At 42.7% G+C, this 20484-nt stretch overlaps 1 protein-coding gene and 1 long non-coding RNA gene across 3 annotated transcripts; one reads left to right on the forward strand and one right to left on the reverse strand.

Annotated features, from left to right (window-relative positions):
* Window positions 1-8997: 8997 nt before the first annotated feature.
* Window positions 8998-12764, reverse strand: LOC122838129. Its single transcript, XR_006371839.1, has 2 exons — window positions 12610-12764; window positions 8998-9573 (listed from the first exon to the last, which is right to left on the reverse strand). It is a non-coding gene; the product is annotated as an uncharacterized LOC122838129 (long non-coding RNA).
* A 2860-nt stretch (window positions 12765-15624) lies between these two features.
* LOC122838117 (tetraspanin-1) lies at window positions 15625-20253 on the forward strand. 2 transcript variants are annotated; one of them, XM_044128505.1, is made up of 7 exons: window positions 15625-15753; window positions 16145-16351; window positions 16423-16497; window positions 19127-19225; window positions 19401-19544; window positions 19660-19743; window positions 19930-20253. In XM_044128505.1, the coding sequence occupies exons 1-7, from the start codon at window positions 15703-15705 to the stop codon at window positions 19987-19989; spliced, it is 720 nt and encodes a 239-aa protein (XP_043984440.1). In that variant the 5' UTR covers window positions 15625-15702; the 3' UTR covers window positions 19990-20253. The 2 variants fall into 2 exon arrangements, with proteins under 2 accessions (XP_043984440.1, XP_043984441.1); XM_044128506.1 differs by lacking the exon at window positions 16423-16497.
* The last annotated feature ends 231 nt before the right edge of the window (window positions 20254-20484 follow it).

The raw sequence follows: 20484 nt of genomic DNA on the forward strand, positions 1-20484 counted from the left end.
GCAATCACAATAATAATAAAAAATTCCATTTCATTCTGTTTTTGTTACAGAACAAATAAATCGGACCTCTGCTGCTGCGAAGGCAGGTCGTTACTGATAAAGCTGCTGATAGTGAACCAGGTCCAACTCGAGTCTGGTTCTGCTCTTCTGGTGATCAGATAAATGGAAACAATAAACACATTTGTCCCAGTGATCCCTTCAATCCTGCAGAAGCTGTAATAGAGTTTGGATGGGTGAGAGGACGATTACATCAAAACAGGTCTGTGTGTTGCTCTTCTGCAGAACCAGGAGTATCTGAGGAGGAGAGTCAGAGGTGAAGGGCATCTCCTCCAACATCTGGCACAATTTGTCCATCTTAAACCAAAATATCATCAGCCAGTAAACAGACTCAGTATAAACGAAAGCCTCCAAAATCAGATCAGACCCTGAAACCTGGAGAGAGGACGGTTTGGGTGTCTACAAGAAGCAGAACCGAATGTCAGATTAAAAAGAAAGTAATAAACTTCTTCAGTTTAAAAATTAATCCAATAATAATCTGAAAAAAATCCAACAGATGATTTCTGACACTGGACTCCTAAATACGCACTTACGCTATTTTTTATTATTTTTTTTATTTTATTATTTTTTTTGAACTTTTTTATTCAGATTTTCCAGTGCATGTCACATCTCACACGTCTTACAGGTTACATGTACAAATACATATTACGCACTTACGCTATTTTTAAAGACAAAGAATGAAAAATGAACAGCAATAATTTTGATTATTAAATCCATCATAAGAGAACAAAATTAGGCTTCATAATTTCACCATGTCATTCATTTGTTTATAAATGTCAGTTTTTGAAGTATTGATTTTCTTTTACAAACTTTTTTATTTTGTAATCAATGTGCATAATGGTTAAATATACAGCCTCCTGCTGTTTTGAAGAGTTGATTTTATTAAAACTTTATATTTCAGATGGTCAGTGTAGGAATCGAACCCATGACCTTGGCTTTATGAGTACCACACACCAACCAACTGAGCTAACCAGCCACACATAACGGTGAGTTTTCATCAATGTTAGAAAAACGTACATGATCTGTATAAAAGCATTGAAATGCAAAAGTTCTTCAAAATCAACATTAAATGTGGTTTAATTTAAAGCCTCCTGCTATTTTGAAGAGCTGACTTCATGAAACATGTCTCTCTGCTGGCCTGGGAACGCCTTGGGATTCCTGGAGGACCTGGAAGAAGAGGCTTGGGAGGGAAGTCTGGGCCTCCCTTCTGAAGCTGCTGACCCCGCGACCCGACCAGGATAAGAGGAAGAAGATGGATGGATGGACAGTTTTTGACTAAACATTAGTTAGCAAGTCAAACATTTAGTTAACCATTTAAATATTAAGCTCCAAACTGAATGTTTAGTTAGCAGGGTAAATATTTAACTCTAAGGTAACTAATAGCTTGTAGCCAATATTAAGCTAATATTTAGGTTAGAGCTAATATTTAGAGTAATATGAAAATTTACATACCAATAAGCATTATCAATCTCACCAGGAGAAGGTTATACAAAGTTTTGCAAGACCCAGCTTTTATTTTGACAGTCACGTCCGTTTCTTGGCATTTTGCATATAAAGTAAATATGTAAGCTAAATATTTGGCTAACTCAGAGTTAACAACATAAATATGTAGCTCGGAGCTACATATTTAGCTTGAAAATGAAATATTTAATTGGGAGCCAAACATTTATAAATGAATGAATAACATGGTGAAAATGGATTTTAAAAAGTACCTTTTTCTCTTTTAACAGGCTAAACAACCATTTCTGCTCATTTTTGTCTAATTTTACAAACGACTGCTAACATAGAACCAGATCACTTTGGGGTCACCATGCTGACATTTTACAGCTTTAACATCACAACCGGGTTTGGAGTTTGGACTCTAGAGGTTCTCACGTCTACAGTCGGCTCTCAGAGAAAACTGACTAATCAGTGATTGTTCTGGTTCTGCTACATCTTCATCATCTTCATCCTCATCACCAGCAGACATCACTGCTTTATCTGAGACAATTCCTCCTTACATGACATCTGCTCTCATTCTGGTTCTGCTGCCTTCCTGAAGGAGCTTAATGAACCGATTCGTCTGTTCACCTTCAGGTTGGCGTGAGCGGATAATCTGTCACCTTCCTGCAGGAATGATCATTTATTTTTTATCCTCAGATAATCCCTCATCTCCTCAGATCTTCCAGCATCCAGCTTCTGAGAGCAGAAATCAATACGATTGGCTGAAGTGAGCACTGACCACACACACACACACACACACACACACACACACACACACACACACAGAGAAATGAAGCTATCATTTGAAACAGAAAAAGTTCCTGGATCCAGAACTTCACCAGAGCAATAATTCACTTTCTCTGGCTGCAGAACGTCAGATTAAAACTTATTTATTTCCTCCTGCTAGAATCGACGGAGAACCAGGAAGTTCTGCCAGTCGTTCCTATATTGAGCTTCCTGCAAACTGGTTCTGCAAACCAGAACCAAAACTAGAAATGGAGAAGCAGCATTCAGCTTCTATGCACCACAAATCTGGAACAAACTTCCAGAAAACTGTGAAACAGCCAAAACACTGACTTCCTTTAAATCTAGACTTAAAGCCAACTGGTTATATTTGCTTTTGATCAGTAATAACTGAATAATTTATCAACAGAATGGAGGCGTATTTTTTGATGATATTTGACAGAATGTTTGTTGCTGGTTTCACAACTGATGAGTGTCTGATATTTTTATAACATAAAGCACTTTGAACCGACTTCTCGCCAAAATGTTTTATTTAAACAATCTTGACAGAGAGGATGAGGTTTCTCTATCATTAGCACATTTAGCAGCGAGTACATGAGGATGATTGGCAGAGCTAAGCCCCTCCTCCTGGCTCTGATTGGTTGTTTTTGGTGCATTTCCTCAGAGAGCCACAGGAAGAGATCAATCTTTATCAGTCTCATAAACTGTCACATCATGACGACAGTTTTAATACATATGAAAAAACATTTTTTAAAAAGATACATTCAGCAGCTGTAATGACTGAAATCGTATCTAAAACATTTTGTTGATTGGAGCGCGCTCCATTTCCTGCTGGCGGTGGCAGCCTGTGATGGAGAGGGGAAACCCTTCATTGTTTATTTCTGTGTGAGGAGAAGATGAGGTGAAGATATAATCAGCTGTCAGTTTGATGGAGCATGGGCCTTCGTCCTCCCCCATCCTCTTCCTCAGAGTGTGATTGAGTGAGGATGAGAGGCTGAAAGCGTCAAGATGAATCACAGCCAGCAGCTTTTCTCTACCTGGAGTTAAGACATCCGCTCCACGTCTTCTCTCCACCTCATGACATCTAGAAGAGAGTCATGGATCAATACTGACTCTGGAAGTGAAACTTAAAACTGTCTTTAACTCTGCAGCTCAAACATGTAGCAGAAAATGACAGTTTAGTTTTTCTAGTCATTTTTCAAAATGTGTAAAAATGAATGAATGAAAAAAGAATCATGGAGCTTCTTCCACATCCCAGAGGATTAGAAAGTGTTTATGTGGGAGTGAAGCTTAAGGAAATATAGAGATCCACATTTACAGCCTGACAGCAGAACCAGAACCAAAGCTGGTTTTTAAGCCTCCATTGTTTCCTGCAGCAGCTGGCAGTGGAAGATTTGACCAACCTGGAGGAAAGCAGCAGATTTCTGGCTGCGGTTGAAAGCAGTGAGTTAATCTGAGGATGGAAGGTCCAAATGGACCAGAACCAACAGCAGAACGTTTCCAGGCCAATTAAGGAACAATCCACTCTGACACATCCACACTCCCACAGGAACGGTTTATTTCACACAACAAAGGAGCAGCAGACAAATAAATCCATTCAGACAGAAAAACCGCCGCGTTTATCTGTGTGAAAAGTTAAACAGAAATATTTAGATTTATTAAAATGTCAGGAGAAAAATGGTGTTCATGTTTCAGTCAGATTCTCACCATGTAATTCATAAAAACATGACATAACTGTCCTGGTTGAATTCAACTAAACATTTAATTAATATGGCAAAAAACAGAAAGTAAAAAACCCCAAACACAAATATTTAGAAATTATAACCACAAAACCAGTGATTCTGATTGTAAAAATAACAACAAAAAAACAGTAATGAAATCCTGGAGGGACTGATCAGAGTGAAAATATGTTGAATAATTCATTTTAAGTAGAAGTTACTGAATGAGACACAGCTATTTATTAATATTTGAACAGGTTTTTAAGGCGTTTAGATGCGTTCTGGCAGCACCGGCCATTTGGGAACATTTCTCATCTTGATATGACCCAAAATGAAAACTAGTTCCACGCTGCTTTAACGCATTTAACTGATTTTGTTTTGGTTCGTTTTAAATGTATGAATACAACTTTCATTTTAACGTGTTTTTCTGGATTGTGGCCCTAGTGGCTTTCCGTAGATTAAACTCTCAGTTTTTAAAGACCAAAGTCAAAAAGGGGCTTCATGCTCACATTTGCATTTCTCTTATTATTTTGAAACACAAACTTTCCCTCAGAGAAATTTATCTTTCTCCTTTTTTCCAGCAGAGCAGAGAGTGTTGGCAGCAAAAAGCTTCCGGCTCTGATGTGTTCTGGGTCGGAGCGTCAACCAGGCCGACACCTGCTGGGCTTTTGAAGCTGCTGCAGCTTTGATCAGCACACACACACACACACGCACACACACACACACACACACACACACACACAGAGTTGTGTTTTTGTGGCTTTACATTGACTTACATTGACTTTCTGCAGTCTGACCTTTACCAGTCGCTGTAACCTCTAATGCTGAAACAGAATTTCCCCTCATGATAACCAGGATTTGGCTCCATGTTCTTGGCTCCATGTGCAGCAAACAACCCTGTATTGTAGACAGAGAAAGGTCCCTGGTTCACACACACACACACACCTACAAGCGCTCTGGGATGTTGGAGTGGTGTGCTGTGATGACCTCTGACCTGAGCCTCCAGAGCCACATAAAGCCGGTTCCAAAGTGGGCCTTCTACCATCTGCAGAACATTTCCAGGATCAGAGGACTGAAGCAGGGGTGTCAAACTCCACTGTCCTGTAGTTTTTAAATGTGCCACAGGTACAAAACACTGGAATCAAATGGGTTAATTACCTCCTCCTTGTGTAGATCAGTTCTCCAGAGCCTTAATGACCTAATTATTCTGTTCAGGTGATGCAGCAGAGGCACATCTAAAGGTTTCAGGGCAGTGGCCCTCCAGGATTGGAGTTTGACACCTGTGGACTAAAGTCTGAGATCACAGAAACTCATCCATGTTTCTCTTTAGTGGCTTTGATTCCTGCAGCAGAAATCGATCGTCCAGCTGCAGCTGATCCACAGGAATGAAGATGAAACCAAAGTAGAGAAGTTTGGTCACAGAACCTGATTGGAGGAAACCAACCAGTGGTCAGAGTAACGGTGCCAGAATGCCGGACCTCCTGGTGCATCACGTCGTTCTTCTGGTTTCCCCTCCGTGTTTTCAACAGGTTGCCTCCGTCTGTCTCTGGGGAACCGGCGTTGCCAGGTTGGGTTGCAGATTTGGGCGAGTCGTTGAAATCTGGGCTGCTTTTCATAACATTTGCTGCATTTTAAGAAAAGTTTCCGAATAAAATTCTTCTTAAATATTTATCACTGTGTGGCAGAAATACACGAAACTTTTAATAAAATGTTGTTATTGCACTTAATTTATTTTTAAATCTCTAGAATCTGTCAAACGTGACATCATCAATGATTATTTACTGGTTATTAAATGTCACTAAAAACAGAAATCTCAGAGCAAAATCAGGAGTTAAGAATAAATCACCAGTAGAAGTCAAATTCCTTAGCGGTCCCAGTTTGATCTGGTTCTGGTCAGAATATAATAAGGACTGTTGTAAGTCTGCAGGAACGGCGGACATGCTGCAGCGAAACATGTTGAATATCTTTGGTTTTATTGGGACTGGTCCTGATGTCCTGATCACATTAAATCACTGGCAGCTCACCAGGAACATCTCTAAAGGTTAGCTTTAGCAGCACCGTGATGATCAGAGGGACCTTAAGATCAGGTCAAAGGTCAGCATGATGCTGCTGCTGTGTGAGGAATCAGTTCATCTCTAAAAGAGCTTTTTGTTTGTGGATTTATTGTTGGAAATATTCCTGACGTGCCTCAACCTCCTGATGATTTCCTGTTATAGGTTTTGGTAGAAAAAAGTCAAGATGATAAAAAATTGAGCAGGAATCTGTTTGTGTTTCTTGCTAAGCGCTGAAGTCCTGCAGCGAAGCAGCAACGTTTCGCTCTGACCTCCATCCTCCCGCCTTTCCGGCCCGTTCAGCAGCAGCCATCAGGATAATCCCTCATCTGCAGCGGATCGCTGTTTCCAACCTGCCGGCCCATCTGCTTACTGCTGCTCTTCATGCATTATTTCCTCGCTCTGCAGAGAACATGGAGGGCGACGGGGGGCGGCCATGTTTCTACATCTGAATCCCTTCCAGGCAGATTTCCATCAAACAGGAGCTCTGAGAGAAAATTAGACTCTTTCTAAGTCTTTGTACTGCAAGGTCACGTCTAATTTAATATGGAAGAGCTTTTAATTATTCATCTGTGACCCAGTATGGTCTGTAGAGCTGGGATCGTTCAGCACAGCAAACCCACCGCGGCTGCAGGCGAGGCGGCCCGACAGGTCTCCAACTCCAACAGCTCAGCAGCCGTGTGCGTGGAGATTTGAGGAGAGGCTTCGCAGCCAACTAAAAACCCGCCGAAGGTGTGAGATATTTATTAACGGGGCTCCATGAGCAGCAGGTTTACTGGCTCACGGAGGAAACTAGCAGACGGTTTCACCAATCAGCTGAACCCTTTTCACATCACAGAAGATCCAACAGATGTTCCCTCCAGTACAGTTCAGTCCACCTTAACCCGACTCCAGTCCACTGACCAACCTGAGTTAGTCTATAAACTCAGGTTCGGTTGGTGAGGTGTGAACACTAACCGACCTCTGACCTCTGGTCCTCCAGGCCTCGGACTGGCTTCAGTAGAAGTGAACTCTGGTTCAGTTTTTATGTGATCACCAAGTGGACCAGAGACCGCTCCGAAAGCAGGAAGAGGACTACAGCCCAGGGAATTCTGGGTAAATCCAACCAAAGCTAACATGCTAGCCTAGCGCTAGCAGCAGAAATGTCTCCTGGTCTTCAGCCAAAGACTAAAGAGAAATCCTCCATCTCTAAAATCTGATGCCTCCATCTTGTTTCCATCTGGTGAAACAGGAAGTTGCTCTCAGTGTCTTCAGAGGTTTTTGTGTGGTTTCTTTCAGTGGTTGTTGGTGCAGCGCCCCCACAGGCCAGGAGGGGAACAGGTTGGTTTGGGTCAGAACCACAGCAGCTGCTTTACGTCCAACACATTTTAGAAAAAGATGAACCTGTAACTCGGCAGTCAGTGAATTAATCCAGTATGTTTCTGGAGATTAACACCTGGAGAGCATTTATTGGGTCCTAAAATCTCTACAGGATGAAGATGTTAAACATCATCAAAACATCCTGAGTTTAGAAAGCAAGTTATTTTGAGGCTCTTATTTTGAAGTGTAACCCAAAGTTTTGTGTTAAGCAGAAGTTAATAAAGACAGATTACGTTAAATACAGAGACCAAAACATTTGATCAAAAATCCTAAAAGACAAACTGAGCTCAGATGAGTCAAACTAAGTGGTGTTAAAATAAAGTAAGCTGTGTTAAATTAAGCTAGCTTAGCTTAATTTCATATTTTTGGATGTAAAAGATGACAAAAAGAAAATTATTTCTGAAAGACATTGGAACAATTCTGAAAGATAACTTTGGGGTTAATAAAGAAATTTATAAAAAAATGAAATCTTATTTCCTAAAAGACGTCAAAAAGGAAAAAGTTTTCAGTCTGCAAAATCTGAGTCTAATAAAGTGTAAAATCTTGATATAAACATTTGAAAATATTGACTTTAATTTTAAAAATGTTTAATTTTGAGAATTGTTTGGAGAATCTCAGTTGCTTTGAATCAACAAATTTATGTAAGATAAAATATTCAATAAAATCAATGTTTGCAGTGAAGATCCAACCTGTCCAGACTGAATTAAAACTGGACTAGAGAGTCTGCAGCATTCAGACCTGCTTTGTAATTAATTGTTGCCATTTCTCTGCATAATGTATAACTGCACTCTGTCCTGCAGGCATGTTGTGATTATAGTCTCCATATTTATGACATATTAATGTAAACAATGGGTCATTTTGAGCCCCGGCTGCTGAGGCTCACTTCAGTGTGTCCGAGTCGGCCCAAATGGAAAACCCCTCAGAGACGAAGATACAGAGAAAACAGCGGAGATGTAATGTGACATTTTTCATCTTATTGGTGAAATAATCTGCCAGTGGAACCAAAACTTTCATCAATATTGATGAATTATTGACTAAAAGCATCTGATCTGAACAACAAACCTTCAAACTTTCCCAGCAGGAAGTTTTCAAATCCTCAGAGCAGATAAATATTTCTTCACCTTAGAAAAGGGAAACAAACAGCATAAAGGAGAAACTAGAGGAAATAAAGACTTCTTCTTCTTCTTCTTCTGTTGTCTGATTGTTTCATCTGTAAAGAGATTCAGCAGGAAGGAGGAAGTCTGCTGCTCTTTGTTCTCCCTGCAGCATCCAGGCTCTGATGTTCAGCTCAGTCCTTTGTTCTCTATGGAGACACGTCCCACACTGCCCCCTGCTGTCAGGTGCAGGTACTGCAGCCTGTTGGAAACCGGCTCCTTTGTTCCAGCTGCTGAGCGGGAAAGATTTGGATCAGGATCCGGTACCGTAACAATCCCAAACGGCTCCGTCTGAAACTCAGTCCAGAAGTTTTACCTCCAGATTAGATTTACAGATTACATCAAAGTTTAATTTTCTGCTTCATCAAATGTTTTCCATTCCAAGCACAACATTCCCACCAGACTTCAATGCATCCATGCATGAAAGTTGCATTGAGCTAAATATTATTGTTTTATTAGAAACATTACTGGAATTTAAAGGTTCAAGGTTTTGATTTTCTCCATTTATGACAGATTTTTCATTTTCCGGCTCTCGATGAACAATCAGATCTGAGAATCTGTTTACAGGATTCAGGGAAATGTCAAGTTTTTTACTTCCTCCCGTCGGGGAGAAACCAGAACAATGTGAAGCAGGATGAGGTTTCCTGGTGGAGCAGCTTCTCCTCTCACCCTCCAGCCCTCCTCACTCTCTCACCACTTTCCAGGTTCAGTTTCCAGGTTTCCAGGTTCAGTTTCCAGGTTTCCAGGTTCAGTTTCCAGGTTTCCAGGTTCAGTCAGCGTCCCGTGCTCTGGAGGCGTCCGTCTCTTTTCAAAGACACGCAGATCAGAAGACACAGCTGAGCGGTGGAACCATGAAACCATCAGCAGCGTCAAAACCAGGTTCACCGATACAACAAGACAATCCATGACTGACATCAGAGACGCTGCAGCACCGACTCCATCCAGCAACAATACTGCTGAAGGAGACTTTTATTCTGAAGGCTGTGGTCTCCAAACAGTAGCTAGGACCTAAAGGTGGAGATGCAGGAAACAAACATTAAAGCAACTATTGAGAGACGCATTTCCTTTCAAAACAACATAAAAATCGTGAACTACAGCGCAGGGCATTCTGGGTAAATCCAACCAAAGCTAACTTGCTAGCCTAGCACTAGCAGCAGAAATGTCTCCTGGTCTTCAGCCAAAGACTAAAGAGAAATCCTCCAACACTAAAATCTGACGCCTCCATCTTGTTTCCATCTGGTGAAGAAGGAAGTTGCTCTGCTCCAGTGGTTGTTGGTGCAGCGCCCCCACATGGTTGAAAGAAATACTAGTAATATGTTTTTTTCTGTTTAGCTAGATATATGTTGTGTTTCTAGGATGGAATCAACATGGTTGAATTTAGCTTCTGCTAATAGCCATGATGGTATACCGCTTTAGCAGAAACAATGTTTAGGATTAGCGCGTTAGAGTTAGCATAACCAACTTTATAGTCAGCGATTCCCACCACTACATGTGGCTGTCATGAGGCTAAAGCTAACAGATTGCTGTGAGTCGTTTACATCCACTAATGATCCACTAGCGTCACTGGCTAATAAGTTAATCCTTGAACAGTTTGTAGATCACACACTGAGTTTCTTTCATCGGATTAAAATTAGAACAAAGACTCAAGCCTTTATTGCACAGGTTCAAATCTTGTATGAAGGATATTTTTGAATCTGATTCAGACAAGAATATCAGTGTTTCTGTTTCCAGATTAGCTGGAGCGTTAGCAGGAAGCAGAGCTACAGCTCGTAAAATGATCACGAGTTTCCAGAACAAAAGAAAAAACGACCTCTGCCACCTTGAACTCATTCCTTATCATCTAATAAAATCATGAATGACCCCAGAGAGTCCCCTGTTAATGGTGATCATCTCCCCTCACCCTTCCTCTCCTGTCAAGCTCTGCAGCCCACCGGGACGCTCTGACACTTCAGGCAGTGAGAGCCGACTGCCTGCTGCTCTCAGGAAACCAAAGGTGCATCAGCAGCCAAGTTTTAAAGACAGATGTCAGGTTACGACGCTCCCAGAGTCGGGCCAGGAGATGGCCCCCACCGGGAGGCTAAAGGAAAATCCCCCACCAAACAACAACATCTTTTCTGGGCAAATAACCTCCCAGCTGAGCGAGTTTCCTCTGAAAGGAGCTCTGATCAAACCATAAAACACCTGAGCCCCGAAAAACATTCACATGTTGAAAAAGAGAAAAAGCTGCAATAAATCTGAGCTGCTGTCACTGGTGGAGACTTAGTGGGCATTAGCCTGCCCTGCGGGGATTTGATTAGACCATTTCTGGTGGAATACCAACATGAGACGGATGTTCAGTCATGGAAACCTTGTGCTAGAAGAGTTACAGCCGATCAGTGTGAGGAGGAACAATAAGGACACAGTCAGATCGTCCCAACTCACATCTTTTTATCCCTAAAGGATCCGATTGCTGCTGCTTCCTTTCATGGAACTAAAATGTTTCCAATAGTTTCCAAACCTCTGCAGTCTGATCGGACTCGTCGCATTTTATCCCACTTTTTAAGCAGTTGTCGTAAAACATGCGTCATAATTCTGCAGCAGAAGAATCCAGAGGTAAATTAAAGAAAGTCTGGAGTTGATAATGATGACAGCAGTCTGAGTCAGTGAACGCATCACATCCCAACCGACCACTCCTGGCCCGACTCCGCATCCCAACAGAACCGGCTCAGAACCTGCAGCTGCACTAAAGGCTCCCGCTGTTAGCCGTTAGCTTCCTGTTTATCATTTTTCTTTGTCTGCTGACCGTCTGCTGACCGTCTGCTGACCGTGCTAACTTCACAATCCAACCAGAGACAGCGGCCATCTTTACCGCCGTAAACAGATCGCTGCGGCGGCCATCTTTACCGCCTGCTTACTCACACTGAGAAAATGACTCTGGAAAACAGAGACGCTACTTCTAACAGGACAAACAAGGAGACGGATTTAACCTGTATGGCGTCACTATCATGCCAAAAGTTGAGGGAGTAAAGGAGACGATCAATGCCAGAAAGGATTTTTCATAAAATCAAGAGAATGATGGATAACTCTGTCCATCTACGTCATGAACCTGTTGTTCAGCAGCAGAGTGTCTTCAGTCAGAGGCTTCTTCAGATTCACTGTAACACAGACTGCTACAGCAGATCCTTCCTTCCTACAGTCATCACCATCTACAACTCTTTGGAGAATCTTGGATAATGAGCTACAACGTTGAACTTCCTTTTGGGACCAATAAAGTATTTTTGACCTGAATTGTTACCTTACAGTGTGAAGTAGTTATATTTAATGTACCTATAATGACAATATGAATTTTACTGCTGTAGTTGTTGCAGCTCAGACTGCTGGTTGGTTGAAACTCTTCATATTTAAGATCAAGTTTTAGAAAAGAGTCCCAAACATCCCAAAGCAGCAGAGGGTTTCATTTACTGAGAATCAGAGGAAGATTTTCCTCAAACCACAAAGAAAAATGGAAATACGAAAGTACAAAAATGTCAAAATGTTCAGTAAATGGATTTTCTTTATGGTTAACTAAAAACAGGAAAGTTTAGATATTTTATTGTTTTTATTGCAACACAAAGGGTTTTTTACGCTCTCAAATAAATCCAATTTATTTTGGATATTTAAAATGTTTTCCAGTTCCAGAGTTAAAAGTTCATTTGAATTTAAGATTTATTAATCTTTGAGAATCTGTAATTATGCAATTATTATTCCATTATCATTATATCACTGGAAAATAATATCCAAACAGTATTATTGTCAGTCACAAAGCTTCTAGGACGATTTATCGTCCAGCAACATTTGTTACCGTGAGAGGAAGACTCCATATAGATCTTCCTCGTTGTTTGGGGAGTACCACAGGGTTCTGTGCTCGGCCCAGTCCTCTTTATGATGAAATCATTTTAAAGTTTAAAACCAACCGTCTCACAGCGACGGACTCCAGAGCAGAAGCAGCTGAAATGCTGAAGTTTTTACTGTTTTCTGTTGGACAGACATGGCAACCCCACACAGCAGAACATCGCTAACATTTACCGAGCTAGCTTAGCCGTTTCCAAGCTGGAACCGGCCATGAGGAACATCGCAGCCTGAGCAGGTTCAGGAAACAAAGAGGAGGAAGAAAAACTGAGGCAGAGAAAATGAGACGGGTTCAGAGGTGATCAGATTTTCTGGTTGAGTTCTGCCTGAAATGAAACAATTTACAATCAGTCGATACTGAGCAGGAGAGGAGGAGGAGGACGTGGAGGAGGACGAGGACGAGGAGGAGGAGGAGGCAGAGGAGGAGGACGAGGAGGAGGAGGACGAGGAGGAGGAGGAGGAGGAGGAGGAGGAGGAGGAGGAGGAGGAGGAGGAGGAGGTAGAGGAGGAGGAGGAGGAGGAGGAGGAGGAGGAGGAGGAGGAGGAGGAGGAGGAGGAGGAGGAGGAGGAGGAGGAGGAGGAGGAGGAGGAGGAGGAGGAAGGTTTGATGACCACATCCTGGAGCGAGTCCAGCCTATTTACTGCTGACAGCTTCCAGCACTCCCATCGATCCCCAAAACGAGAAGGAATGAGGCCAGGAGGAAACTTTGATTAGGACACGTTGCTCGCTACATAGCGAGAGCCATTAATCAGAAAACAGAATCAGTTCTGGTTCTTCTTCTCTCTTCCCTTCATCATCTTCTTCATTTGAGCCCAAGAAGCTTCAGAAGAGTTGATGTTTTGTTTAAAAGGTTTTCTGAAGCGTTTATTAATCCAAAGCTCTCGGCTTCATGTGGGATCACTTCACAAAAATCTGATTCTTGTTGAATTTACAGAAATCCCTCCTCAGCAAGGAAGCACAAGGCGACAGTGGAAAGGAACACCCACCGTTACGATGTAGCAGCTAGCATAGCGCTAGCAGGAGAAACGACTCATGGTTTTATCCAAAGATAAAACATCTGACTCCGCTCCATTTTTGTTTCCATTTTGCACAAAAGGTATTTGTCTTCTTCAGAGGTTTTTGTGTGGTTTCCTTCAGTGGTTCTTGATGCAGCGCCCCCACAGGCCAGGAGGGGAACAGGCTGGTTTGACTCAGAGCCACAGCAGCTGCAGGTGTTGGAGTTTTGTGCCAGTTTAATGTTTTAAAGAGTGAAAACGGCGATAAATGTGACTTCAGTCAGACTTTGTTCTGCTCATTCATGACTCCAGCTCGGCTCCCTGCTTCTGATCACGGCTGTTTCAGGTGAAACACTGTCCTTCACTCATTAGGGTAATGGCCCTTGGTGCTTCCTGCTGCATTCTGAATATTTGCTGAGAATAATTTGAATGTTTGGATGATTTGTTTCCCCTGGTTATATGACTAATGTTTTAACGAGGTTCTTTGTGCTGGAGGATAAATGTGGGGCTGATCAGAGGTCAGCTGGTCTCACGCTGCCATAATTAACAGACTGAACATAATTGCAGCTGCACAGACAAAAGGAGAAAAGAAACTGATAACTGGATGGGGAGAAAGAATAACGTCAAAGCCGATAAGGAGGCAAGAGCTGCATGCAAATGAGCCCTGCTAGCTAATTAGCAGCAGGGAGACGAGGACCCTGAACGCAGCCCTGAAGGTGCAGAGATCAAGCCGGAGCCACAGGTTGAGTCACCTCCTCGTACCGCCAGATGGAGAACCAAAGGAGGCGCTCTGCTCCGTCCCAACGGCTCTCTGTGAATTAATATGCAACTCCGAGTCAGAGCCACCGGCAGCGTCTGAGGCCGAGGTTATTAAAGGGTTAATGGCAGACGAGGCCTGACAGTTGCTTCTCTTACAGAGATGAAGAACCGGCGCGTTAACGGCGCTGTGGCTCAGGCTGTCATAACTCAGAGCGGCCATTAAAGCCAAATTACTGAGGAAAACCTCAGAAGGGTTTAACTTTCCAGCTTTGCTCTCATTTCTCCTCCAGTTTCTGCCTGAAGGGAGCAGAAAGCATTTCTATAACCTGCAACATTTACCAGACATTTACTGTGTTCATTTTGGAATTCAGGTTTATCCTGTTTTATCTCTACGTTTATTTATTTTTTATTTTTTATTTATTCTCTGTCTCTAAGGGCCCCTCCCTCTCTCTAAGGGCCCCTCCCTCTCTCTAAGGGCCCCTCCCTCTCTCTAAGGGCCCCTCCCTGTCTCTAAGGGCCCCTCCCTCTCTCTAAGGGCCCCTCCCTCTCTCTAAGGGCCCCTCCCTCTCTCTAAGGGCCCCTCCCTCTCTCTAAGGGCCCCTCCCTTTCTCTAAGGGCCCCTCCCTCTCTCTAAGGGCCCCTCCCTCTCTCTAAGGGCCCCTCCCTCTCTCTAAGGGCCCCTCCCTGTCTCTAAGGGCCCCTCCCTGTCTTTAAGGGCCCCTCCCTCTCTCTAAGGGCCCCTCCCTGTCTTTAAGGGCCCCTCCCTCTCTCTAAGGGCCCCTCCCTTTCTCTAAGGGCCCCTCCCTCTCTCTAAGGGCCCCTCCCTCTCTCTAAGGGCCCCTCCCTCTCTCTAGGGCCCCTCCCTGTCTCTCCCCTCTAAGGGCCCCTCCCTCTCTCTAAGGGCCCCTCCTGTCTCTAAGGGCCCCTCCCTGTCTCTAAGGGCCCCTCCCTGTCTCTAAGGGCCCCTCCCTCTCTCTAAGGGCCCCTCCCTGTATCTAAGGGCCCCTCCCTGTCTCTAAGGGCCCCTCCCTCTCTCTAAGGGCCCCTCCCTCTCTCTAAGGGCCCCTCCCTGTCTCTAAGGGCCCCTCCCTCTCTCTAAGGGCCCCTCCCTCTCTCTAAGGGCCCCTCCCTGTCTCTAAGGGCCCCTCCCTGTCTTTAAGGGCCCCTCCCTCTCTCTAAGGGCCCCTCCCTTTCTATAAGGGCCCCTCCCTCTCTCTAAGGGCCCCTCCCTCTCTCTAAGGGCCCCTCCCTCTCTCTAAGGGCCCCTCCCTGTCTCTAAGGGCCCCTCCCTCTCTCTAAGGGCCCCTCCCTGTCTCTAAGGGCCCCTCCCTCTCTCTAAGGGCCCCTCCCTGTCTCTAAGGGCCCCTCCCTCTCTCTAAGGGCCCCTCCCTGTCTCCCCAGCTCTTCATCTCCTGCTCAGTGTCGCTGCTGCTGGATTCTGACCTGCATCTGAAGTTTTCTCTGCTTCCAGGTTTAATCTGGATTATTCTGATTATTCTGATTATTCAGAATAAAATGATCCGCTCCACCCGGCAGATGATGCCCCTCCTCCACCTGCTGCTGTTTGTGAGTACGATTCCTCAGGTTTTGCTTTCCGGCTCGTTGCCTCTCAGGTTCTGGTTCTGATCCGTCTCACTGGATGGTTTTGGGCCGGACGTGTTTTAGGAAAGGAAAAGTTCAGTCGGTCGGTTCTGATCAGTTGGACCTTTCAGACGTTTCATTTGGATCTTTAGTGGATTTCTTTATAGTTTGGTTGTTTATTAGTTGGTTTATGTTGACATATTAGTTAGTTGGTTATCTGAGCGGTTAGTTGTTCCATGATTGAAGAGTCAATTGGTTGCTTCCAGTGTTCCCAGTCTGGTTCCAGTGTTCCCAGTCTGGTTCCAGTGTTCCCAGTCTGGTTCCAGTGTTCCCAGTCTGGTTCCAGTGTTCCCATCATGCTCTGTTGGTCCTGCAGCTGAGCGGCCTCTCTCTGGTTGCCATGGGAACCTGGGTGACGGCGGGCGGCGACCCCTTCCTCCACCTGCTGGGGCCGTTCTCCAACCAGCTGCTGCGCTTCGTCAACGTCGGCCTCCTCTGCATCGCCATGGGAACCACACTGGTGCTGCTGGGAGCACTGGGAGGATGTGCAGCTCACTGGGAGAGCAAGTGTCTGCTGCTGACTGTGAGTGGGGGGGGAGGGGGGGCTGGGGTCAGCAGGTCTGAACTTTGACCTCTGATGTCTGTATCCTGCAGTTCTTCTCCATCATCTTCATCATCTTCATCTGTCAGACGGCAGCTGGAGTCGTGGTTCTGGCCTACTCCTCCTTCGTGAGTTTATTAAAAATATAATAATAATTATTATTATAATTTCTATAAAGCCTCCACCAAAATATTAGAACGCAAAAAACTAAAACACAAAATATTCTTGGAAATTTGAGTAAAATATGCAACAATGAAAAAGTCATAAATCGTTAATAATAAAGTTTTAAATGATGTTTAAACTCTTATATAGTTACCAAATGTGAAAAATCTTTCCAAACTTTCACTGTGAACTCTGACCTCTACTGGTCTGATAAATCTAATGAACAAAAATGTAAATATGAAAAATGTTAGTGTTATAAATATGAATAAATATAAATAATAAATATGTAAATATGTTTTTATCAGACTATAATAAAGTGTAAACAATCATCATATAATTAGATTGATGTGTTTTTCTATAAATCCAATCTGTGTGGATCTGAAGCGGTTTCTCCTCTTCATCCTCTTCATCCTCTTCATCCTCTTCATCCTCCCTCCTCTTCCTCAGCTCAGATCTCGTTCCGCCTCCGATTCCCTGAGGAATAATTTATAACCGCCGCTCTGCAGCCGAAGCATTTTATATGCAAAGCAGCTCATTTGCATAAAACACACACACACACACACACACACACACAGGAAGCTGCAGGGGGAATCGGGTTTTAAACTCAAACGGACCGGAGCAGCAGAACCTTCCAGAACAAAACGCAGTGAAAAACCCAAATTCTGACCAAGTCATTTTATTTAGTTTATTTATTATAAATATTTTGCTGCTTAAATGAGACAAAATGAACAAAAACACTTTATAATACTTTAATATTGATTTGAGAAAAGTTTCAGTTTATCAGTAAAACAATGTTTTCATCAACATGAAGGAATTAAAAACAAACTTCTGCTTGTTGCTGAAACGTTTCTAGAAAGTAACTTTTGTCTTATTTGAGATGCTGAAATGTTTCACCAGAATCTGGACAAAAATATTTGGGAGGATTTTAGTTTTACAAAATCCCAGCGGAGTTCAAACCTTTTGACCTTTGGAACAAAATCAAAAGAAAAACTAAAATCTAGAAATTTAAGCCTAGATTTGGTAAACAATTAATCACATGACAAATTAAAATCAGCTCCATAATTTCCAGTCTGAATTAATAATTCATTTTATTGTGTTTTATTTTGGATATTTGAAATATCTTCCAGTTCCAGAGTCTTTACAAAATTAACGTTATTATTATATCAGTATAAAAACCTGTTATCACAATAATTACTGGGATAATTAATAATCCACCATGACAGACCCAATTCATAAAACTTATAGATTTTTAACGTTTGCTGTATTAAAAGAGAAGTTTTAAAATATTTTTTAAATTCTGTCCCAGTGTAACGAATGAAATAAAATATGATTTTCAGTTTGACCTGCTGCAGGAGGGGGAGTGATGCTCCACGTTTTAATGTCCCAGCATGCACTGGGGCGCCTCCTCCATGCTGCAGGTCTGAGGCGCCACAGGATTATTAATCAAATCAGAAAAGCAGGAGGAGAAACTCTGGACAAACAGAAAGTGAAGCTTTAAAAGCATCGATATAAATGTAAAAACGACTCGGCGACTTTGGATTCATTTCCAGTTTTCCTGTTAATTTGTGAGGAGAAGATTTATTTAATTTGGCGATTAGGAGCCGCCCAGAAACACGGCCTCCTTCAATCAGCTTTTCCCTCCACTGTGTTTGATTTGCTGGGATTTTCTGCCCACAGAAACAGTTTAGATTTACAAGCTTCTGGTTTTCTGAAGAGGAAACGATATTTTAGGTGAGAGCAGGAAGAGAAACAGTAAAACAGACAGTGAGGAACGTTATCGTCCAGAATTTGATCCACAGATGATGGAGATTTAAACAACTTTCAGGAAACGAGATTCAAATACTGAGGAGAAAAACTCAGTTTTTACTTTTGGGTCTGTTGCAATAAATCAATTAATCACACGACAACTTGAAACGAGATCAATAATCTCCTTTCTGATGAAAACCGGATGATGAATTTAGCACTGATGACAATCATGGCACTAAATTTAAAGACATAAGAACTTCTGCTCTTAACATCACTGTTAAAAATATAAACTCTGTTTATTCTGAGACTCTGCAAACATCTTCTGATGTCTGTTTGTTTCTTCATCTTTTTATGTATGTATATTTATATTGTGTGTTGTGTTTGTTTATATAATCTGAACTTTAACTGGCGTCCAGCACGTTGTAATCTGTTGATGACAATCACTAATAAATCTTATCTTATAAGTTTCCAGTCTGGACTTTTGGTCTCAACCAGAAACTTCATGATTCATTTGATTTATTGTTTCTGTTATTTTGTTTATTTTGAATATTTAAAATTTCTTCCAGTTTCAGTTTTAAACGTTCATTAGAATTTAAACTTTGTTGATGTTTGAGAATGTGTTCCTTCATTGTTATTAGCATTACCATTATTAACTGAAAATGGTCTCAAAAAAACAATATTATCGTTTATCGATCATTTATTGTCCAGAAACGTCGGTTACAGTGACCAGATTGTTTTGTGCACAGGTTCTCTGATCCAGTTCGGTACTTTGGGAATCTGCTTCATTGGACGCAGCTCTCTGTAGATCTAATGAATTTAATGTTTCTTGTTAAACTTTGTGTTTTCCAGGCTGAAGGTATCCTCAAGGCGTGGGCGGTTCCCGCGCTGCAGAATGATTACGGCAGCGATCCGACCGTCACTGGGATCTGGAACGCCACCATGGCAGAGGTGAGAGACACCGGGTAATAAACCTCCTGACTGACCTTCACAGTGACCTTCAGACTGACCTTCACAGTGACCTTCAGACTGACCTTCACAGTGACCTTCCTGCAGGAAAATAACTGACTCAGCCTCAGATTAAAGTGTTGATCAGTCTTCAGTGTTTCTACGTGTTTCCCGCCAGTTGAAGTGTTGCGGTTTCTCCAACTACACCGACTTACTGGGGTCAGAGGTGGAGCAGCAGAACGGTATCAGCCTCCCACCCAGCTGCTGCTCCACCAACATCGCCCCCTGCAGCCCAGCGGAGGCGGCGCGCTCACCTGTCCAGGTAAAACCTCTCTACAGATTATTGTCTTTTTTCTTTGTCATTGCAGGTTATTAAATATTATTTTAGTTTGTAATATCTCCCTGTACAAAAGGATGATCTGATGTTCCTCCTTCAGGGCTGCTTTGATCCCATCCTGAAGACTCTGAGGAAACACACCTGCACTGTGGGAGGCGTGGCAGCAGGACTGGGACTCCTAGAGGTAAAAGTACAGAACCACCCGAACCATAAAATGACATTTAGTCGTTGTGGCTTCGGCTCAGTTTGGTCAAAGTGGAAAATGGCCACTGGTTCAACCTGCTGAGAGCTGATTGGCTTGGTGAGCCTCACCAGAACCACAGGTGGGTACAAATCTACAAATCATATTTTTGATTCTCCTGCTCCTCAGATCGCTGCCATGATCGTCTCCATGTACCTGTTCTCTCACCTGGATGAGAAAGTCAGCTGAAGTTCCTCCTCCCAGCCAGCAGAGGCAGTAGATCCTGATGCTGTCCTCTGCTTTGCTGCCACATATTTAACACTTCCTGTTGAGGTTTAGCTTGATTTCAATTCAGTAGAGAAGTTTTAAATATCTATGAACTATAAATATATTTAATGAATAAAATTTTATTTGGATCTTTTCTTACTCAACATATTTCTGGTTCATTTTGTTCCATATTTTAAAAAGGAAAGTTCAGGTTTTTTAAGTTGCGTTTCTGTAGAGAAAGTTTTTATGTTCATGTCATTTTGCTGGTCTGCCAACAGCAACACTGTAGTACCAGTCTCCCACCAGTAGGTGGAAATAAGTGACTGACCCTGATGCAGAGCTGATCTCATCAACTCATCTTGTTCTTTTACATCTTGAGCTAAATTGACCAGTGATGTGGATAAAATCATAGAAACTTCAGGAGTGGTGGCTTCTTCCTCTGATTGGCTGTTCAGTTCATGTTGGTTCTGATCCATT

This window comes from Gambusia affinis, linkage group LG10 (assembly GCF_019740435.1).
Source record: "Gambusia affinis linkage group LG10, SWU_Gaff_1.0, whole genome shotgun sequence".
Lineage (NCBI taxonomy): Eukaryota > Metazoa > Chordata > Actinopteri > Cyprinodontiformes > Poeciliidae > Gambusia > Gambusia affinis.